Source organism: Engystomops pustulosus, chromosome 1 (genome assembly GCF_040894005.1).
Source record: "Engystomops pustulosus chromosome 1, aEngPut4.maternal, whole genome shotgun sequence".
Classification (NCBI taxonomy): Eukaryota; Metazoa; Chordata; class Amphibia; order Anura; family Leptodactylidae; genus Engystomops; species Engystomops pustulosus.
This window is the reverse complement of record NC_092411.1, coordinates 191642274-191665564: the sequence shown is the minus strand read 5'-3', so window position 1 is coordinate 191665564 and position 23291 is coordinate 191642274. Positions and strand designations below refer to the sequence as shown.

Sequence of the window (23291 nt, the reverse complement as noted above, 5' to 3'; positions counted from 1 at the left end):
CAACAGCACTTTAACAGTTAATATCTCCGGTCTCCATTATTTATATCTATGTTATGGAATTCTTACTCAACTTCTTATGAACCACGGATGGTTCCTTTATTGCGTGGTTAATACAATGGTGCACATCTAAACATTACTTTTATCTCATTAGCTTGGTTTATGGATACATGTTTTTTTTTTATTTTGGTTACCGTTGTGTAAGGGAGCATGCAATAATATATCTGTGTGGCGCCCCCTGGGGATTTAACGTTCCCTTTGCTGCAAATTTTGGTGAATATACAAATGTGGGGTATTTATGATCGCCTCACATCTTACTGTTTTTAGAAAAGTATAGTAAATAACTTTTCTTAGCTATAACAAAATAGAATCGGTTAATAAAAAATTATATATATATCTATTAATCTATCTCTCCCTGGCTGTCACTCTGTCTTTCACTCACTTACCTTTCCTGTCTGTCTCTCACTCACTTACTCTTCCTGTCTCTCACTCACACTCACTGACTGTCTCTCTGTCACTCAATTTCCCTGTCTGTCTCTATGTCACCAACACTCCTTGTGTGCCTTTCTGTCTCTATCCATCTTACCTCACACATAAGAGGCTTATACTCATTGCCTATAGTAACCAATCAAAACCTCAGAGCTCATATTAATAACCTGGGGTAGAACAGCAACCATTCACGACTCAGCTTCTAACTGCCACAGCCACAACAGACAATGGCTCCTGTATATGTTGGTCAGTAAGTGGATTTTGGTAAGCGTGGGGTGAAAATTTTGGCTCAAAACCTAGTCTATGACGTTTCCTGAGTCACAGACAGCGGCTGTCCAAAATTTGGTGATTGTAAACGCGACGGTGCAGATTCCTTTAGCAGACATACATACATACATTCACACGCACATGCACACACACACATACACTCAGCTTTATATATTATTGTATATACTCATGTATAAGCCAAGCTTTTCAGCACCTTTTCGGCTCCTCTTCTATCTTCTCTTTGCTGTATTGCCAACAGAGTCGCGTCCATGCGATCTGCCGGCTGGCGCATCACTAAGATGCGGGGGTGTTGCCGCTGACGATGTCACAGTGTGCGCTGGCCAGCAGAGCGCAAAGAGGAGATAAAAGAGGAGCCGCCGGGAGCCGTGCTGAGCATCGGGGTGCCGGAGGGTGAGTATGTATGTTTATTTTTTTAATGTGCTTGGCAAACTGCGGGTGGGCTGGCTGTATACTACATGGGGCTGGCTGACTGTATACTACTGGGGCCTGGCAGGCTGTATACTACTGGGGGCTGGCTGTATACTACATGGGGCCGGCTGGCTGTACACTACATGGGTGGCTGTCCGACTGTATACAACTGGTGGCTAGCAGGCTATATGTTACAGGAGCTGGCTGTATACTACATGGGGGCTGGCTGGCTGTATACTACATGGGGGTTGGCTGGCTATACACTACATGGGGCTACTACTCAGGTCAGCTTATACTCGAGTATATACAGCAGATTCTGAATTTGTATATATTTTACAGAAAATTGTAATATTTGCATTTTATTACTCAAAGTTGTATGAATTTAAGTTATTTTTGTATGGATGTAAGCGGTGATTTCTGGGGGGAAAAATGATTTTGACAGGGTAGGAGTTTCTTTCTTTGTTTGTAATATATTTTTAAACACATTTGTGGATTTTAATCCCTGATTCCAGTAGTTTTGCTCAAAAAACAATAATAGAAATTCAGGACCCTGGGAAAACTGACTGCTGACATTCATAAACACATTACACAGAGCTTCCTGAACTGTCCAGACAGGAATAATCAACCTGAGCTGGATGACTCATTTGGTTAAGTTGATTGAAAAGTTTTGTTCATTGAATGTATTTTTGTTGCCTTAAATGGGTTCTCCCCCTAATAATCCCTTACCCATACCAACATATTTTTGTGTTGATCCTAAATAATCCCATTCATTATTTCTCCAACATACTAAGTCAGACAACTTACATGAAGGCTGGCTGTATGCTACATGGGGCTGGCTGTATACTAAGATAAGATAAGATAATCCTTTATTAGTCCCACAGTGGGGAAATTCACAGCATTACAGCAGCAGAAACTATGACAACAATAATATTAGGGATAAATGAACAAAAAGAAAAGGGGGATAAAAAGACAAAAGAAGAGACAAGCAATGATCGGCAGTTTGATGTTTAGTCTGTGGATGGGACTTGCAGGGACTGGTTAGGTGGGGGGCGCAGGTTACTTCTGTTTGGGCCTTGTTTGTTGAACAGCCTGATGGCAGCAGGAAGGAATGACTTACGATAACGCTCCATGGGGCTGGCTGACTGTATACTACTGGGGCCTGGCAGGCTGTATACTACTGGGGGCTGGCTGTATACTACATGGGGCCGGCTGGCTGTACACTACATGGGGGGCTGTCCGACTGTATACAACTGGTGGCTAGCAGGCTATATGTTACAGGGGCTGGCTGTATACTACATGGGGGCTGGCTGGCTGTATACTACATGGGGGTTGGCTGGCTATACACTACATGGGGGTTGGCTGGGTATACACTACATGGGGCTACTACTCAGGTCAGCTTATACTCGAGTATATATGGCAGATTCTGAATTTCTATATATTTTACAGAAAATTGTTATTTTTGTATGGATGGTAAGCAGTGATTTCTGGGGGAAAAATGATTTTGACAGGATAGGAGTTTCTTTCTTTGTTTGTAATATATTTTTAAACACATTTGTGGATTTTAACCAAGTATGGCATGGTTTTTGTTTTAGCATTTTTGGGAGAATAAATTCTTGTTGAGGTTGTGTATTGTGGTATATATACCGCTATTATTTTTAAATCCCTATTTGTGCTTAAACCTTCGCTTTGATGTGAGTATTATGTAAAAACGTATGTTTTCATGGCGTTTTCAATGCATTTTTGCTTAACCACTTAGTGACCAAGCTCATTTGCACCTTGATGACGTTTTCTGTGACATTTTGTACTTCAAGTTAGTGGGAAATTTAGGTTGATATATTTAGCATTTATTTATGAAAAAAGGGTGAAATTGGTAAACATTTTTTAAAAATGTGCTATTTTCAAACTTTAAAATGTTCTTTTTTTTCAAACTGATAGTCTTACTACCCAAATTAGTCATCAATATATTGGGCAGTTTTTTCCGAGTAAGAGGACCCCCCACAGGTGGTACAGGGTACATGGCGGGTGCAGAGGGAAGGAGCCATTGAGCTTTTGTAGGGCAGATTAGTCTTCAGGTGCCATGACGTGTTTGTGGAGCCCCTGCAGCCACGTTCACATGTTGGCATTTTGGTTGCGTTATGAAACACAATCCAAAGTCTCCATCTGTGATCGCACGTTGAGGTAAGATCGCATTTACTTCAAGTTTTGTTAACGTGTTGGAAACACAATGTTAACAAAACATGAGATCACAAGTGGAGCCTTTGGATTGCGTTTCCAAATGCAACCAAAATGCCACATGTGAACGTGGCCTCAGGTACCGAAAACCTTTATCCCAGAGAATATGTACGTTTTTACCACAGTATAGGGGGCATTTCAACCCTTAGCCACTGATGGGCTTTTCCATTTTACTTTCTGTTTATCGCTCCCCATTTTAAAAACTCAATAACATTTTTATTTTTCTGTATTCTGAGCTGTGTGAGGGCTTGTTTTCTGCATATATTGTACTTCCTAATGATGGTATTTTATATTCCATGCCGTGTACTGGGAAGTAAGAAATATAATTCAAATTGCGGTAATATTGACAAGAACCTGCATTTGCAACATTTTCTTGTGAGCTCCGTTTTTATGGCTTTCACTGTACATTCCAAATTGCATCTCTGATATATTCTTTGGTTCAGTATGATCACGGGGATACCACATTTATTGGTGTTAATAGATTTTACCAAAAATTAAACACTTATGTGCCAAAAAAAAAAAAATTATTACCTTTACCATATTCTGACTCCAACAACTTTTTCACACTTAGGAATACGGAGGTGTCCTTTTTTCCGGGACAAATTGACATTTTCATTGCTACCATTTTGGGGACTGTGCGACCTTTAGATCACTATATATTACATTTTGTATTTTTTTGTGAAAGGGCAAAAAAGTGTCAATTCAAACATTTAAATCCATTTTTCTGTTAGGGGGTTGACCGCCGGGAATAATCGTTTCTACATTTTTATAGATTGGGAATTTTGGGATGCGGTGATAACTAATATGTTGTGTTTTTTCATTTTATTTCTTTATTGTTTAATGTGTGTTATGGGCTTTTGGGAGATTTTAATGAATTTTATTTTTTTGGGTTTTTTAAATTTTTACAGTACTATCATATGAACTACTGATCATGTGATCACTAGTTCATACTAATGCACTGCAATAACAATGTGTTTCAGTGCATTGGAATTGTCGGTCTATGCATCTGATATACAAACTCTGGAGGAAAATCTTTAACCTGTACACGGACATATCTCACCAAGAATCGACCCATCACCTAAATTGGCCCTTCTCTCAATGTTCCCAGGGACTATCTCCAAATTCAAAAATCAGCGAGGCAGATAATCCTAAGGCTATGGAGATCCCCTAACCCACCTACTAAGGCCCCTTCTACACTAGCGAGTGTGATGCGATGAACTCGCATCACACTCGCAACGCAAGCTGCCGGGAACGCACGGCCCGAACGCTGCACCGCGGGAGTGAACTGACATGCTGAGTTCACTCCCGCGGTGCAGCGTTCGGGCCGTGCGTTCCCGGCAGCTTGCGTTGCGAGTGTGATGCGAGTTCATCGCATCACACTCGCTAGTGTAGAAGGGGCCTTAGGCACAGTGGGTGGAAGCACTCAATGCAATACTACACATGGAGGAGCTGAGCTAGCAATGAGGGCAAACATGACCTTTTTCAAAATACTTGGGAGTCCCTAAATCACTTTTAGAACCCTCCCGGCTATGGAAACTTGGCTAACGGTTTGCAACCCTACATCTTAAAATGTAACTTCTGGACCTAGGTTGTGTCTCTGCTTTCCCCCATACACACTACCCTTCCTGTCTTATGTTCCCATGTTGTTCGTACTAAGCTAATTGAGTCTTTTACGGTCCTTTTTGGACTGTTCCAGTTTTTTGTTTTACCTGTTCCAGTACATTTGATATCATTATGCACTTGCAACACCCTCGCCGATGCAATGGCGAGGTAGTGCTTGCGAATACGTCCCACCTGCATATACCCACATGATACTACATGGTCCTGATAGGGAAAGGGGTATTGCAGTGGTGAATCCTGCCTGGCAAGGCAGAGGTTAAGTATTTTGTATAATGCAAGATGCTATTGTCCAATCATATGTGTTACATCCTGTCCTTTGTAAGCTGAGATGTGATTGGAGGAGCAGCCACCACCTGACCAAGGGGAGGTAATGGAACCTCTGGCCAGGAATGTTCTGGAGAACAGTTTAGTCTGAGCTCAGCTCAGATCAGAACATTAGATGATTATTCTAGTGTGGAATCCTAGGAGAATCAGTGAGTGAGTGAGTAATCTCTGTCTAGCCCATACCAGAGCAGGAAGAGCTTAGCCCCTGCCTCTGAAGAGTGGAGCATTAGACTAGAGTTAGTGTAGTGAGGAAAAGGGGTATCATCTTACCTTTGAAGGTGATACCTGAAGCCCTACAGGACAAGCTGAAGCTTCCTACCAGGACACAGCTGCCTCCCAGCCTGCCCTCTACTTCCAGGCTGGTGAACTATCTCCTGAGGCTCCCTCCAACTCACATCTCGGCACCCTACCTACCTGTTAAAGGCACGTTTGCTGCGGTTCCTGCGGTTCAAATAAAGAACTGTAAGTTGTTTTCTTCAACTTCTGCCTCCGTCTGGTCCCTGCTAATACGGCTGCCTTCATCACCGGCACCCTGTCCATCACCCAGAGACTCACACTCGGGACATTAAGGGGTTGCCCCAGGGAGATCCGCTATAGCAGCCGCTCCCTCATCATTTCTTGCCAACACCACCCTGCTGGATACCTGCCAGGCTGTAGGACAGCCCTCCGGTTCCCCCGTACCAAGCACCGTGACAATAGCGTGCTTAGGCCGCAACCGCCAGCCACTCCGGTACCGCGGGCCCCGGCTGTCTCCAGGCCTCACCTCAAGGGCTAGGCCCCGGTGGGGGATGTTGCAAGTGGCGTCACGAATCACAGGATATATACTTCTGTGCCTTATCCTGGCACTAAAGACTGTACTTTATTAAGAAAAAGACTGTGCTGCCTAACCCTGCTGCCATCCGGGTTTAGGCCCAAGTATTTGTGTGTTTCTACATTGAACTTTATACTGCTGCCATGTGCTGTCGAGCGCCGCTCCAGCACTCAAGAGGTTAATTCCTGCAAGAACTGTGTCAGCTCTGCTACATCCGGCGCTGCTGCGCCTGAAGCATTTACCTCAGAGGCGTGTGGCGCAGCAAGTATTTCCAGCCCGCCAAATCCTCACTGGCGGGAACTCCAGAGGCGTCACTAGGCTCCGCCCCCTGCTCGAGTGGCGCGAACTACCGTGGAGGAGGAGCTGGAGCGAGTGCAGCCGGCAACGAAGAGGGTTAATCGGCCATCTTGGATTTCGGCGCAGGCCGCGCCTGAAGCCTGCCAGCAGTGTGCGCCTCATCCGGAGTTCCGGCGCACGTGTCCTGCGACTGGAGAACACCGCGGAGCATCACTGAACCCTGCTGCCTGCCGGACATCGGGAACGGAGACCTTCGTGTACCGGAGCTGTCCTGTCACCGCGGCTGATCCTGAGTGAGTACCGCTGGGGAAGTTAAAGGGGGGTAGAGATTGTTTCCGATGCTAGGTTATTGGCTCACCTCCCAGGGAATAGTGACTGTGTCTTAAAGTGCCCACGTCCCATTCTAGCCATCGCCCATAGCAACGGACATTGTGTAACCCTACAGACTTCCCTCAGCTAGGCCAGTCATGTCCGCCCAGGACGAAGATACGGGACTGGAGCAAGTCCCGTCCCCTGGTCCCTCCTCAGGGTACCGGAGCATGTTAAGTCCTCCAGAGAGTCCCTTCAGCCCTGCTACAGCTAGTGTCCCTGGGACTCCCACCATGATGCCTCTGACTATGCCCTACTATCTGGGGGCCCCCTGGTTACCCTACTACGAGGGAGAATCACATACTCTCCCTGAATTCAGGGACAAGTTGTTAGCCACCTTCGCCTTGCTCCCATTCACAGAGGAACAGAAAGTGGGCATCCTCATCGGGCAGTTGAAAGGACCCGCTCTCCGGGAAGTCAAGTCTTGGCCCCGAGAACAGTGTCAGAATGTGGTCCAGATTCTTGATAGGCTACGTAACACCTTTGACAAGTGTACTGTCTCCGAGTTGAAGCAGAAATTCTTCGGGAAAAGACAGAAGCCTCAAGAGTCCCTCCGAGACTTTGCCCTCTCCCTACAGGAGACATGGAAGGCCATCACCTGCCTGGAGCCCAAAGACGCTGAAACCTCTGATCAAACCTTAAGGGAACAATTTATTAATGGACTTGTTGATAGAAATCAAAGGTGTCAACTAAAGATCATCTCTTCTCAACATGCCCAGGCCTCCTTCCTTGAGTTTAAGGAAATTGCCATTGACATATTAGGGGACCGACCGCCTACTGGACCGCAGAAAGAGCCTGAATCCGTGGAAATGGAGGAATCTGCTCTAGCTTGCTATCCAATGCAGTCGACATCACCTACTCCTGCGGCTACAGAAGTTGCTGACTTAGCAGGACAGGTCTCTAATCTGGCGGACACCCTGCATCAAATCCTCGATCGGTTGACCCAGTTGGAAGTAACTGTCTCCGCTAGGAGGAGGAAACCTCCAGAGAACCCGGTACGGTCAGCTACTCCTCGTGAATCTCCGACTAAACAGCGCCCAAAAGAAGCGAGGTCGTTAAGCACCTGGAGTCAGAATAAATCCCGTCAGCGGTGCAGCTACTGCCATAAATATGGGCCTGAAGAGAATGATTGTCGTCAGTTAAACGACAAACCCTTGGAGCTAAGGGACGACCTCCAAGGGAAGAACTTGTAAGTCCCCGAGATGCCAATTGGATGCCCAGGTTCGTGGGGACTCGCCCCATGGTTCATGTAACCATCAATGGAGTTACCCTACCGGCCTTAATTGATACCGGCTCTCAAGTGACCACCCTCCGGAGTGCTGCCTTCGAGAAATGCCGAGGAAAAGCATCCTTAATCCAGCCTCCCAAGTCTTACTTGAACATTATTGCTACGAACGGAAAACCCGTACCCATCCGCGGCTACTGGGAGCCCACGCTAACCATTGGGGACACTGAGTTAACCAGACAGGGCGTAGTGGTGACACGTGTGCCCGAAAACGGTAACTTCTCCCTGGTACTGGGTACCAATGTCCTCCGCAACTGCTACCCTGAAGTGCTGAAGGCTCTCCACGACTCCCTGCCAACAGTGCCCAACGGTTCCCGGAAGGTAATTCAGGAGACTATGCAGGTTCTAGCGGCACAACAGAAGTTTGCTGGCCCTAATGGAGAAATCTGCAGAGCCCGGATCAAGGATCCCCAACCTGTCCGTCTTCAACCTGGGACTGAGACGCTAGTATGGTGTCGAGCCTGCATGGGCGTCCAAGGTCAAGACTACCAGGCGATAGTAGAACCTCTACCAGCTGATGAAGACCTGCCCATTCTAGCCGCCAGGAGCCTAGTCACTGTATCCCGAGGACAAGTACCCATTCGACTACTAAATGTGGGAGACTCCCCAGTGGATCTGAGAAAGTACCAAGCCGTAGCCACTCTCTTCAGCGTGCATCCTGAAGACTTGGTGGAAACCGCTCTGTCTGCCTCCCAACAGTTGGAAGTGAAGCAAAGTGCTGAAGGTGAGCCTGCCGAGCAATCCTGGTGGCTTGAGCTCAATATTGGAGACGACGATTTTACTCCTGCAGACCAAGTACAAGGTGTCCTGGATGTCGTTATGAAGCACCACCAGGCCTTCAGCAAACACCCACTGGATTTTGGGCAGACTACTCTGATCCAACACACCATCCCTACTGGCTCTCATCTTCCTATCAAGGAACGATATCGGCCCATACCTCCAGCCCGTTACCAAGAGGTGAAGAAGCTGGTACAAGAGATGAAGACAGCCAACGTTATCCGGGAGAGTCGCAGCCCATGGGCTGCCCCGCTGGTCCTTGTGAAGAAGAAGGATGGAACCCTTCGATTCTGTGTTGACTATAGGAAAATCAACAATATCACCCACAAGGACGCCTATCCTCTGCCTCGAATCGAGGAATCCCTCGCAGCCCTAGGGTCAGCTGCCTACTTCTCTACCCTGGACCTGACCAGTGGCTACTGGCAAGTAGCCATGGCGCCGGAAGACAGAGAGAAGACGGCTTTCACCACCCCAATGGGCCTGTTCGAGTTCAACAACATGCCGTTCGGGCTATGCAACGCCCCAGGCACATTTCAACGGCTGATGGAGAGATGTTTGGGTCATCGCAACTTCGAGACCGTCCTGCTATATTTGGACGACATCATCATCTACTCCAAGACTTATGAAGATCACCTCCACCATCTGGCTGAAGTCTTCCAAATCCTGACCCAACATGGGTTGAAGGTCAAGCCATCCAAGTGCCACCTGCTACAACCTAGCGTCAAGTACCTGGGACATGTGGTGAGCGCTCATGGAATTGAGCCAGATCCAGAGAAGATTGCAGCTGTTCACGACTGGCCTACCCCATCAACCGTACGGGACATCAAAAGCTTCCTGGGATTTGCCAGTTATTACAGGCGTTTCATCCCGAAGTTTGCCCAGCTGGCGGCTCCCCTGCAAGAGCTTCTAAGGGGCCTGCCAAAAGAGAGCCAACGTTCCCGAGTATCCATTGAGTGGACGGCCGAACGAGAAGCTGCCTTCCAGATGCTCAAGCAACGGCTGACTGAACCTCCGGTGTTGGGATATCCAGACTATAGTCTGCCTTTCACCCTATACACTGATGCCAGCAAGCAAGGTCTAGGGGCGGTATTTTCCCAGCTCCAAAACGGAACTGAAAGGGTCATAGCCTACGCCAGCCGTTCCCTCCGAGAACCGGAGCAAAACGACCAGAACTATAGTTCCTTCAAGTTGGAGTTTCTGGCGTTAGTCTGGGCTGTGACCGAAAAGTTCAAGGACTACCTAGCTGCATCATCTTTCACTGTCTTCACAGACAATAATCCGTTGGCGCATCTGAACACCGCACGTCTTGGAGCACTGGAACAACGGTGGGCCTCCAGACTTGCCAATTTCAGCTTTACCATCAAGTACCGGGCTGGTAAGACCAATGACAACGCCGACGCTCTGTCCCGTCTCCCTGACCAGTGGGAGGGACCCTCCACGGATGCTCAGTGGGAAGATGTGGAGATGCCAGCGTTCTATGCCCGGTTTGTGCATCAAGATGCCCAGAGAGTTTACTCCCTACCGACAGAGGCAGAGCCAGCTACTCCTCAAGAAGAGTCAGAGCCCCCTGCGGAGAAGGACCTCTGGATGAGTCTTCAGGCTGATAGCCGTGCCATAGGAGAAGTAATGGACTATCTCTCTAGTGGGCGAGTGCCTGAAAGAATCCGGCGCAGAAGAGCTGATGGAGAACTGTCTCAATTGTGGCGCCAGAGAAAGACTCTGAGCATGCACCAAGGTCTGCTCAAGAGAAGAACTCTGGACCCTATCACTTATGATCGGATATACCAGATTCTGATTCCCAGGAGGGACGCCAAGATAGTACTGGAAATGTATCATGACCAGTCTGGACACTTTGGCGCTCAGAAGACTGAAGCCACCCTCCGAAGGCGATTCTTCTGGGTCAACATGAAGTCCGACATTGAAGCCTGGTGTCGAGAATGCCCGGCCTGCGCCATCGCTCGAGGAGAGCGACACAACCAAAGGGCCCCTCTCCGTCCCATTGTGAGCCAACGGCCCTTGGAGATCCTGGCATTGGACCACGTGAAGTTGGAGCCCAGCAGATCCGGTCACAGTTATGCCCTTACGATCATCGACCACTATACCAAATTTGTGGTTGCAGTACCTGTCAGAGATCTGTCTGCAAGGACCACCGCAGCGGCCCTGTGGAAGAGCTTCATCCTCCCCTATGGCTGTCCGGACCAGATCCTTACAGACCAAGGAACAGCATTTGAGTCCCAAGTCTTCCAGGAGCTGTGCACTCTTTATGGCTGCAAGAAGCTGAGGACCACAGCCTATCATCCCCAAGGCAACGGGCTTTGTGAAAAGATGAACCAGACTCTAATCAATATGCTGAGGACTCTGACCCCTGCAAAAAGGGCTGACTGGCCAAAGCTGTTGCCCGAATTAGTGTACCTGTACAACAATACCAATCATTGCTCCACAGGGTACACCCCGTACTATCTGATGTTCGGGAGACACGGACATCTCCCTGCGGATATGACCTGGGACATGGAGTCCCCTGATTCCCAGTCTTTACTCCCCCAGACTGACTGGGTTCACGAACACCAGAGGCGCCTGGCGGATGCCAGAGAAGTTGTGGATCTGCGGTTGGAAGAGGCCCGAGAGAAACAAAAAAGGGACTTCGATCGTAATGCCTGTGCTGAGCCTTTTGCCCCAGGAGATCGGGTGTGGCTGCGCAACAACCATCCTACCAGTAAGCTAGATGGGCGTTGGGAGCGTGAGCCATACCTAGTTAGGGACAGTCTCTCCCCTGAAGTCTACGAGATTTCAAGAGGAGACCGTCCACCACTCCGGGTACATAGGAACCGGCTGAAGAGATGTCTTCGTCCTTTTGCCCCTATGTCTACACCTCTCACCTCGACCCCCAACTTACAGACCTCCTTGTGTTCACCTACCCCCAGTTTCTTGGAACTTGTGACTGTGCCTCAATTCTGTTTTGTTTCCACTCCAGTAAGAGGTACCTCGGAGAGACCATCATCCCCACCGCAGTCTCCAATACTGCTGCCTGTGGAGGATGATCCGGCTCCAGTGTCTGCAACCCCTGAAGCATCAGAGGCAGCTGAGACTCCGACTCCAGTGCTTGACTCAGAGGAGGACGATGAGGAGGTTGTTATCTTCTCCAGGCCGGAACTTCGAAGGTCTCAAAGGGAGACAAAAGGTAAAGCTCCTGCGTACCTGCAGGAGTACCAGCTGGTGACACGCAGAAGCAGGAGGCAGGTACGTTTTTCTGACACCGAAGTACTTACCACCGAAGAAGATGCAGAGTAACCCCTGAAGGGCTGTAGCCCACTTCAGGTACTGTACATATTGTGTATATTTCTGTCCTTACCCCAAAGAGCCAGAGACTTTCCTGAGACTCTCACCCTTATTTATCTCAGTCAAGAGACATACCTTGAACTGATTATTGTCATGTGCTATGATAGCACCCTTCCTCTGCCACAGCAGAGATTGCTTCAAAGGACTCTGTCCCTCTCCAAAAAAAGAGGAGACCCTTTGCTTCTCAGTGCACTTTTCCCCACCTCAAGGGCTGTACCCAGAAGATGGACTTTGTCAGTAGAGACCTTCTGTGAGACTTTTGCCAGATACTCCAGGGAAAAGTTGCTATTGCTATTGACTATTATTCTGCACTTAATGCCTTCCTTTTTAGGTATGGACATTCTGTTTGCACTTTTTATGCCTTTTCTTTGCAGGAAAAGAGACATTTGCTACCGTGCTACTCTGAGTAGCCTATCTATCTGTAACGTTATGTTATAAGATGTGTACCCATTGGGCTGCTAAGCCAATGTGATTTTGCTAACCTGTTGCACACTGTCATATCTGCCAGTAGTCTGCATTAACCCTTTCATAGGCTTTTCAGGTTGTAGTGTGGCTGTGTCGGACCGTCTCTATGTAGTACAATGTTTTATTGTGTCACATATGCTAATGCAATGCATATACACATTATATAATTGCCGCCAGGGAAGAAGCGTTGATCAAACAAATATACAGGCCTTGGTGCAAGGAGTGGATTACAGGACATGACACCACACCTTTCCTACTGTACAGTTCGGTTTAATGGCGTCAGCGACCAACTGTCATACAGCTACATGTTTTGTCTTAGTCCGACACCAACCCAGGTGCCTGTCTCCAGGACCATGGGCGGTTTGTCCCTACACCTCACATAGCCTGCACTTCCCAGAAGTGCCCTTAGCCCCCTCTGTGCCCCAAACCATCTGTAGTCGAGCCGAGGGCGGCTCTTTCAATTGCCCCCGGGGTATGCAACACCCTCGCCGATGCAATGGCGAGGTAGTGCTTGCGAATACGTCCCACCTGCATATACCCACATGATACTACATGGTCCTGATAGGGAAAGGGGTATTGCAGTGGTGAATCCTGCCTGGCAAGGCAGAGGTTAAGTATTTTGTATAATGCAAGATGCTATTGTCCAATCATATGTGTTACATCCTGTCCTTTGTAAGCTGAGATGTGATTGGAGGAGCAGCCACCACCTGACCAAGGGGAGGTAATGGAACCTCTGGCCAGGAATGTTCTGGAGAACAGTTTAGTCTGAGCTCAGCTCAGATCAGAACATTAGATGATTATTCTAGTGTGGAATCCTAGGAGAATCAGTGAGTGAGTGAGTAATCTCTGTCTAGCCCATACCAGAGCAGGAAGAGCTTAGCCCCTGCCTCTGAAGAGTGGAACATTAGACTAGAGTTAGTGTAGTGAGGAAAAGGGGTATCATCTTACCTTTGAAGGTGATACCTGAAGCCCTACAGGACAAGCTGAAGCTTCCTACCAGGACACAGCTGCCTCCCAGCCTGCCCTCTACTTCCAGGCTGGTGAACTATCTCCTGAGGCTCCCTCCAACTCACATCTCGGCACCCTACCTACCTGTTAAAGGCACGTTTGCTGCGGTTCCTGCGGTTCAAATAAAGAACTGTAAGTTGTTTTCTTCAACTTCTGCCTCCGTCTGGTCCCTGCTAATACGGCTGCCTTCATCACCGGCACCCTGTCCATCACCCAGAGACTCACACTCGGGACATTAAGGGGTTGCCCCAGGGAGATCCGCTATAGCAGCCGCTCCCTCATCATTTCTTGCCAACACCACCCTGCTGGAGACCTGCCAGGCTGTAGGACAGCCCTCCGGTTCCCCCGTACCAAGCACCGTGACAATAGCGTGCTTAGGCCGCAACCGCCAGCCACTCCGGTACCGCGGGCCCCGGCTGTCTCCAGGCCTCACCTCAAGGGCTAGGCCCCGGTGGGGGATGTTGCACACTTAATCCTGCCAATCTAAGCATTCGACATAATGGAACCTTTAAACTTGATATAACCTACTTTAAACGTCAATGTGCATACCAAATAAAATTGTTATCGAACCTTAAATGCATGTGTTTGTGGCCCTCCTGTCTCTGTCACATTTTTGCCTTTGCGTTTTTAAAATGCAAACGAACTTCAAATTGCATTGCGTCACGTTTTGTAATGAGTTTTTTTCATTTACGTTTTGCTGAGCAGTTTCCTTCACTTTTTCATCAAAGTCCCAACTTGCTTTCATCTGATTTGGATTATAAAGCACATTTGCAAACTGGTCTTTTGCTGCGTTTTCAATGAGTCAAAACCGCTACCAAAACGCAACGGCCTAACAATACCACTTATAGCCCATTTCATCATCGTCAGTGCTGGGTTGACCCATTGCAGGACTCCTCAGACATTTGTCAGCCTCGCTTGCCCTCACCGGAGTCCCCTCAGAAGTCACATGTGATTCTAACATCCGCTCTAGTCTCAACACCTCAGAAGGCGGTGCACGGTGACGTCACGCACGATGGACGGTTCCCGCTGCATTCTGGGAGGTGGGTGTTGTTGTCGCAGGAGGCCATAGTTTTGTGCCGCCATTTTGTGCGTACATCGGAGAGAGGAGAAGAAAGAACAGTCTGCTGTACCGGGCCCTGAAGCACAGCGCCGCGCACTGGACAGTCCGTAGCACTCGCTACGTGATCGGCGTTTACCGCCACTAGGTCCTTAGGACGGGTTACTCCCACACGGGATCTGCTTCGCCACGGCAGGAGAGAGGGGCGCCCGGCGGGGCGGGGGGGCCACTGTGACATCCTCCAGCGGCCAAGACTCCAAGGAGGCCCACCACCACCGGGGCAGGAGGCGGAAGGGAGAAGGAAGGAGATCCGGGAGAAGAATGGAGCCTGAGAGAGGAGAGCAAAGCAAAGGTGAGCGGCCCCGGCACATGATGTGAGGCCTTGGGGTGCAGGTGCCTGCTCTTACACAAGACGCCCAGGACATGGCACCTGTGTGTGAATGGGGCGCAGCCAGTGTGACTACATTCATTCTACTGTATAATAAAGTAGCTCATTGTGTGACATATAAACCTGTACTGTATTACTGGAGGGCTTACTGATGGGCACCATAGGCTCATATTGGCGTTAGATTATGTATAAACCCTCATTTACTATCAGACAAAACTGCAATGGAAGTAGGATGCTGTCAGCTATGTGTATGGTAAATAGATGGGATTATTTAGCACTTAATATAAGCATGCTGCTCTTCAGTCCTTGCTTCTCATAAGGTGGTCATCTGTATAAAGTAAAGCCATCCACAAGTGATAATGTCAATTTGTGGGCAGCACGGTGGCTCAGTGGCTAGCATTAGAGCCTTGCAGCGCTGGGGACCTGGGTTCAAGTCCCAGGGTCAACATCTGCAGAGAGTTTGTATGTTCTCTCCGTGTTTGCGTGGGTTTCCTTGGGGTCCTCCTGTTTCCTCCCACGCACCAAAAGATACTGGCAGGTTTATTAGATTGTAAGCCCCATTGGGGACAGGGACTGATTTGGCAAGTTCTGTGCTGCTTAATCGGTGATGGTTTTTCTTCTGCTGAGTGACATAACAGCTCAGCAGCTGTGGCTCCAGGATACAATATGCTGCATCCGCTCCCCATAGGCTACTGTTGCCTCTGCTGAGCGTATATGTTGCTGCCTTTTTCAGCGAATGCAACGTATACTAGTTAGACGGCGACACCTATGTTCATACTTGTGTGCAGCCGCTTTCCATTGGGTTGCAATACTGGTCAGGATTTTATGTAGAGAGTGTAAACCTGAGATAAATATTTTCTAGGGCTCTGTTCATATTTGTGGATCCATCAGTGTCATAATGGGTTAAAGGGTTTATTACCTTTTTATTATAACAAAAATATGCCCAGACCAATGTCATCTTGGCCTTAGGTTACCCAAACATTTGTTCTCTGCCCGCAAACCACAAATCTCTTGTTCGCTTTTTGTGGTCAGCGTGTCTTCAATATATTTAAAGTTTCGGAACCATTTTTTGCCCAAAAAAAAAAGATGGTTGGTTAATTGTTATTAGCTTTTCACAAGTTCTCAACCCCTTGTAGGGTCACATGATTCTTGCCTGATCCATAAACGTGGACCAGTGTGGATGACGCCTGCGTGGCATCTGTAATTTTCATGTCACAATAGAGTTCTATAGGAGAGCAGAGCTGCAAATTTTGGCAGGAATAGGACCTGCGCTGAGATTCTGGGCTTTGACTGTCTGCTTATACACGGGGAACCACAGCGATATTTATGAGCTAGTCATAACGATCCCAAACAATATGCGCATATGAGGGCTTACACTGTTTTTCCTAGAGAGTAATACCTAGCTTGCCACACGTCAATGCACATTATACAAGAGTAAAAAACATAGATCAGATCAATCTGTTTTCATGTTTGGTATTTTATACATGTATATTTTTGGTCAGAAATATCATGAATGATGTGTAAATTATGATGGTTGTAAGTCCGTAGTGATTCTCTATAAGGATATTCCCATAAATTATTCCCTATTCACAGGCTAAGGGAAAAAATGGCAGATAATAGGGAGTCTTGGTGCCCCTCTGCTCAGCAGAATGTGTGACCGAAAGTCCCCCTTAACTGCCCTGTTAGCGACCTTTGACATTACCTATTCCTACGTGTCCCATAACATTATATAAATGTAAGACAAGTTTTTCAGCACAAAAAATGTGCTGAAAAAACCTAACTTGCTTATAGACTATTAAACACCGGCACCGATCGCGGGTGTTTTACTGCTGATCGCCGCCTCAAAAACACGGCCGCCATCTTTGTGAGGATCGTCGCTCCCCGTGACGTCATCGGGGAACGGCGGTCCGTCGCCATGGTAACTTCGTGTCTCACGAAGACCCGAAGCTACTTCAGGTTAACCCATGCATTACAATGTGCTATCAGCACATTGTAATGTATGAGTAGTAAAATCCCTGTAGTATGGCAGTATATGATAGGATCGTACAGACACCCTAGGGTTAAAGTACCCTAGGGAGTCTGAAAAATAGGAAAAATTAAAAAAAAGTTTAAAAAAAAATTATAATAAAAATTCAAATCACCCCCCTTTCCCTAGAACTGATATAAATAAACAGTAAAAATCATAAACACATTAGGTATCGCAGCGACCGAAAATGCCCGATCTATCGAAATATGATAACGTTTTTTCACTGCGTTTAACCCCGGAACGTAAAAAAATCGCGGCCAAAGTCGAAAATGGCACTTTTTGCCATTTAAAATTTTTTTTTTAATTCTATAAAAAGTGATCAAAAGGTCGCACAGTCCTAAAAATGATAACATTGTAAACGTCATCAAAATCCGAAAAAAACGGCACCACCCACAGCTCCATACACCAAAGTATGAAAAAGTTATTAGTGCCAGAAGATGGCAAAATCCGCCCCCCAAAATTTTGTACACGAGGTTTTAATTTTTTTAAATGTATGAAAACATTATAAAACCTATACAAATTTGGCTTCCTGTATACCTTGGGGGGGGGGGGGGAGCAACTGGCTTCCTGTATACCTTGGGGTGGGGGGAAGCAACTGGCTTCCTGTATACCTTGGGGGTGGGGGGAAGCAACTGGCTTCCTGTATACCTTGGGGGTGGGGGGAAGCAACTGGCTTCCTGTATACCTTGGGGGTGGGGGGAAGCAACTGGCTTCCTGTATACCTTGGGGGTGGGGGGAAGCAACTGGCTTCCTGTATACCTTGGGGGTGGGGGGAAGCAACTGGCTTCCTGTATACCTTGGGGGTGGGGGGAAGCAACTGGCTTCCTGTATACCTTGGGGGTGGGGGGAAGCAACTGGCTTCCTGTATACCTTGGGGGTGGGGGGAAGCAACTGGCTTCCTGTATACCTTGGGGGTGGGGGGGGAGCAACTGGCGGCAACTAGTTGCCTGTATACTGGGGGGAGCGACTAGATGCCTTTATTATACTGGGAGAGGGGGAGCGACTGGCTGCCTGTATTATACTGGGGGAGGGGGGGGGGCGACTGGCTGCCTGTATTATACTGGCTGAAGGTTTTGACCAATGCATTCCCCACCCCATGGCATATCTTCTGGCCCCTGTTCCAATCAGCTGTTTGGCAGTGTATGGAGTTGGAGGCCATTGGTTTTGTATTTTCTGGTACTGCAGGTTCTGCTCTTTAGTTACAGTACACCCAGTACTCAGAGCATGGTGCACCTGCTTCTGGCTCCATAACCTCTGAATATCCGTCCCCTACCTTTCAGGTATTGATGGCCTATCATGTGGAAAGCCATTAATAGAAGATCAATATTCTGCTGTATCCTTCATATTTTTTATTCTCCTTTTCCCTTAGATGGTGAGGTGAATGTTTTGGATGACATTTTAACTGAAGCTCCAGATCAAGATGATGAATTGTATAACCCTGAAAGTGAGCAGGATGTGAATGAGAAGAAAGGTAAATCTTTGGTAGCCTAAAGTAATATGCTGATAATCTTCTCCAAAATGCTTAGCTGGCAGCATCCTAGTTGCCAAGAAATTGCTCTCTGGATATAGCTGTGTATATATGCCCCACTGTAGGTTCATTTAAAGGAAACCTACCACTTGTAGTGGCAGGTTTCTGATGGAAATACCGGGCACCAGCTCAGGGTGAGCTGGTGCCGGAGCTTATTTTAGTTAGTGTTTTAAACTTTATAGCCGGCGCAGGCAGGTACGCGCTCGGCACTTACGGTGCACGCGGCTACATAGGAAGTGAATGAGAGCCGCGCGCATGGTAAGCGCCGAGCGCGTACCTGCCTGCGCCGGCTATAAAGTTTAAAAAGTGTTTTAAACCGCGATACCGCGGTTTAAAACTCTAACTAAAATAAGCTCCAGCACCAGCTCAGCCTGAGCTGGTGCTCGGTATTGCCATCGGAAACCTGCCACTACAAGTGGTAGGTTTCCTTTAATTCCTCAGACAGAAGTTGCTCCAATGCCTGTACAAATCACTCTTCTACACACAATTTTACACAAAAGGGAAATTTTAACCACTTAAAGGACATCTACCGGCACATTTAGGGGTGGTAGACTGACCTCAAATGTATGCTTGTTATCTTAGGGGTGATGGGGACCTCCTGCTGGCATGCTCCGGACTGTCTTCTGTACCGAAATAGGCTATGATAAACCTTATGCAAATGAGCCGGAGGCGCTCACTGTTCGGCTAGCCGAGAGCCTCCTGGCTCTGTTGGAGCATAATGTATGCTTGTCCCCTCATATGTATACATCCTCGGCACCTGCAAAGTCGCACATGCGTTTTTCTTACGCAGTCGCGCTTCTCTCCCGCCAGCTGCACAAGGAAGGTTCTTGCGGATGCTCAAGATTAGCAGACAGCTGTGTGACGTCACAAGCTGTTTGCAGCGCTCTCCGCCGGCACCGGGGATGTATATAGATGAGGGGGTGTGCATAAATTATGTTCCAACGGAGCCTCAAGGCCCTCAGCTAGCCAAAAGGTAAGCACATCCAGCTCATTTGCATACATTTTTTAGCTGCATATTTTGGTATAGAAGACGCATGCTAGCACGAGGTCCTCATCACCCCTAAGGTAACAAGCATACGTTTGGGGACAATCTACCACCCTTATATGTGGTGGTCGATGTCCTTCAAAGTAAATTCACAACTAGGGTCTGCCTGCTGGTATGTACCCTTCTAGAAGGATTTGCTCTTCTTTAAGCTCATTATTCCCTTGTTTTACTGAAAAAAGCCTTTAAAAATGAAGAGCAAAAATGATCCTCTTGGATCAATTATTTGCATAATTGCGTAATTATTTAAGGTTTTTTTTTTTTTGTTTTTTTTTTGGATATGTATATAAAAATAGAAGGTAAAAGAATAGCAGATCCTGCCCTAGGGAACACACGCACACACACACACGTACACATGTTAGTGTGCTTGGTTTACAGTTCTTGATCTTGGTGATAGATGTCCTTTTAAGGTCCCTGCTTGTAGAAGTTTGTGAACCTTTTCGGTGATGGTTACAATGCTTGTGCTCAGTAGCTGTATATAAGTGATTAAGTGCTATACAGTTTATAGTGTGGTACATTCAGTTCTGCTTCAGCAGCTGTACTGCATGGAAATGCCCATGTATGAATTGGTCAGCAGGTTTTTTTATGCAAAAACTGCTACTTTTATACAGGAAAACATGGGAGCACTGTTTTTTGTGATTAGTGTGTGTCCCAGCAGTTGGTCCTTGTTGATTACTCACCTATTGTCTGTTGTTGGAAACCTAATTATAATCTTTTTACATGTAATTAAATGTAATTTTAAATACATTAATGGGATTTTTTTTTCCCCTGTATCTAAAGGGTCAAAAAGAAAAAGTGATAGAACTGAAATGACTGAACCAAAGAGACAGAAACAGTCCTCTCATTTAGCAAGGCCTCCACCTCCAAGGCTATCTGGAAGTGCAAAAAGAGTTGTCAGCTCCAAAGGAAAGCAGGTTTCTGATTATAAGAGCGACGATTACCAGAGACACGACCGGAACCGAAGACCAGACAGTGATAGAAGAATCCATTCATCTAGCAGTACCTCTAGGGATGGCTTTAAAGGACCGCAAGATAAAATGAGCTCAAGGAAAAGAGAATCTGAGAGAAGACCCAAATCCAGTACTCCCGATGTGGCTGCCGAGGTATTGGGTTACAGTGTTTGTCATAAATGAGTTTAGACTCTTACTGTCATTGGCATAGTTGTTGCATGTCAAGTCTGTGGTTTGAAAAGCAGACCTTTTTACATTTTTTCGGTTTCTTTCCTTCACATTAACTTGCCCCCGAAGGTAGTGTTTTAAATTTCCTTTCTAGAATTCCCTATTTCATGTGGAAATCTCCTTTAAAGTCATGTGAAAATGAGCATAAAACTCCTCTTTTGCTAGCAAAACGACGTATGAAAACGACCATATTCAACCCGTATTGTTTTCATACGTCCTCATTAATTTTAGTAGTAGTCTATGGGAACATTTTAAAATAGGTGTTGCAAAAACGGTTGTGTGCCGTTTGCAGGCGTGTGTATGTGCAGTATCCAGGGAGACCAGAACCAGTGGGAGGTGCATTCTGTCAGCCAGCCATAGGTAGGTTCATACGGTACAGAAATGCAGGACTGGAGAAAAAATACTTTTGTATGAAAGGGGCCTAAAGGAAATCATACTCAAGCAAGATAAACCAGGGGCACTTTCTCATAGATCCAGGCATCGTTGCTGGTAATCTTCTTAAATTTATCCATGGCCTTTTCCCTTGTAAAATAAACTTTTTAAATTTATGCTAATAAGCCAGAAGGGCTATTCACAGGCTGTTATACTGTGCAGGAGCATGTCTCAGTGAGGAGGGGGGGGTGTCCTTCAGAATGCAACAACTTCTGAAACAACAACGCAGATGGACTCTGGTAACACACCCATTAACATAATGTTAAAAGTAGTTCTTCCATATACTAACACCAATAACTTTTTCATTGTTCAATTCATAGACCTGTGTTAGCTGCCATTTTTGGGTGACAAGCTGCTGTTTTCATTGATACCATTTTGATCCCTTTTTTTTTTTTTTTTTGCAAAATGGCGTAAAAGTGGCAATTTGAGCACCATATTCACAGCTGGGAATAATTTTGTTTTTAAATTTTGATAGACCAGATGTTTTAGGGATACCTAGCGTGTTTGTTTTTTACTTGTTTATTTTTATATATGTTTTATGAAAAGGAGAGTGATAAGTATTTTTATAAATTTTAACATTTTTGTTTTTTTGAACTTTTTATTTTTAATATATTCGGTCCCGTAGGGTACTTAATCTTGCATTATATTGTAGATGCCCTGTAGAACAGAATCCGAACAGAATCTCCGACAGCATTCATATGCAAATGACCACTATTGGAGCCTTTAACAGGCTGTTATTGTGCCTTCAGCAGATGCCCTGGTGAGGCAACAACCGCCATTTAAAGATGTCGGTGCCCAGGTAAAACACTGTTAGGTGCCGCTGTCTGGCTCAACCATGTGACCTAACAGGTTAATTGCCACAGTAACTGCTGACAGTAACCTGCCGGTGTCTGCTGTGTAATACCAAAGATAGGGGTATCTGAAGTGAAGTGCTCATTTTCACACGACTTTGGAGGAGATTTTTTAAGGTAAACAGGTGAGATGTTACATAAAAGGGAATCTACCTCATTCTTATGTTTAGCACATAAGAAGACTACCATGTACTACTATGTGCATCATTAGCTCACTTGACTTTTTCTTCAAAGCCACATTTTAAGACGTTAGAATTTGGAAGGGGCTTTGTCGTTTTCCCCAGATAGGTAATAAATATGTTATTTATAGAGGCCTTTCTATCAATAGAAAGGGGCACATAAATTGCACAACTTCAGTAAATATTTTTGAGTGTTGGAAACACGTACTCTACCGCTCCATACAGACTGGAGTAGCAGAGATTGTTTGTTCATCCTCATTGCAATTGTTTTATGTATAGGGAATACATGCTGTTTGAAAACTTTATGTATTAAACCTGCATCTAAAGCAAAGGTAAATCATTCACTTGAAGTTTACCATCCTTTTTATGCTAGAAAATACGGAATGATTCAAGCCGAAGGCCAAGCCGCTCAAGTCGCTCCTCTGATGGCAACTCTGAAGAATATGGGTCCGACAGGGATAGTGTCAGTGGTAGTGAATCATCTGACGAAGAGCAGGCTAACAACAGTGAGAATGAGGAAGGCATGGAGGAAGATGAGGATGAAGGAGAAGAAGCTGAAGAGGAAGAGGAGGAAGGCGAGGATGAAGAGGAATATGACCAAGAAGAACATGAAAGAGACCAGCGAGAGGGAAATGATTATGATACTCGCAGTGAAGCCAGTGACTCTGAATCTGATTCTGCTTCATTTTCTGACGGTGACTCCATTCGTTCTGGATCTGGCTCAGATATTTCAGGTAATCTTGCATTTGGTGTGGCATTATAGTGAATTGTTTTTGTTCTGAGATGACATTTTGTCAAATTAAGTCAGTAAGAGACTTTTCCTATATCAATAACCAAAATTAGAGCCTTATTAAGTTATTGGGATTAAGGTCAGGCAGTTACTTGTGGTCCTTTCAGGTCCTGG

General features: G+C 46.5%; 2 protein-coding genes across 6 annotated transcripts in view; one reads left to right on the top strand and one right to left on the bottom strand.

Annotated features, from left to right (window-relative positions):
• LOC140070127 (transmembrane protease serine 11G-like) overlaps positions 1 to 14781 on the bottom strand; it is a 96863-nt gene extending 82082 nt beyond the window's left edge. The window contains exon 1 of one of the 3 annotated variants that reach the window (XM_072116464.1): positions 14398 to 14781. In XM_072116464.1, the coding sequence (XP_071972565.1) occupies positions 14398 to 14451 (54 nt within the window). In that variant the 5' untranslated portion in view covers positions 14452 to 14781. The other 2 variants (XM_072116471.1, XM_072116494.1) reach the window with 2 other exon arrangements.
• Positions 14782 to 14980: 199 nt separating this feature from the next.
• Positions 14981 to 23291, top strand: part of YTHDC1 (YTH N6-methyladenosine RNA binding protein C1) — a 31107-nt gene continuing 22796 nt past the window's right edge. For all 3 annotated transcript variants that reach the window (XM_072116453.1, XM_072116445.1, XM_072116440.1), the window contains exons 1-4: positions 14981 to 15115; positions 18547 to 18648; positions 20528 to 20850; positions 22761 to 23121. In XM_072116453.1, the coding sequence (XP_071972554.1) occupies positions 15085 to 15115; positions 18547 to 18648; positions 20528 to 20850; positions 22761 to 23121 (817 nt within the window). In that variant the 5' untranslated portion in view covers positions 14981 to 15084. The remainder of the gene's footprint in view (positions 15116 to 18546; positions 18649 to 20527; positions 20851 to 22760; positions 23122 to 23291) is intronic.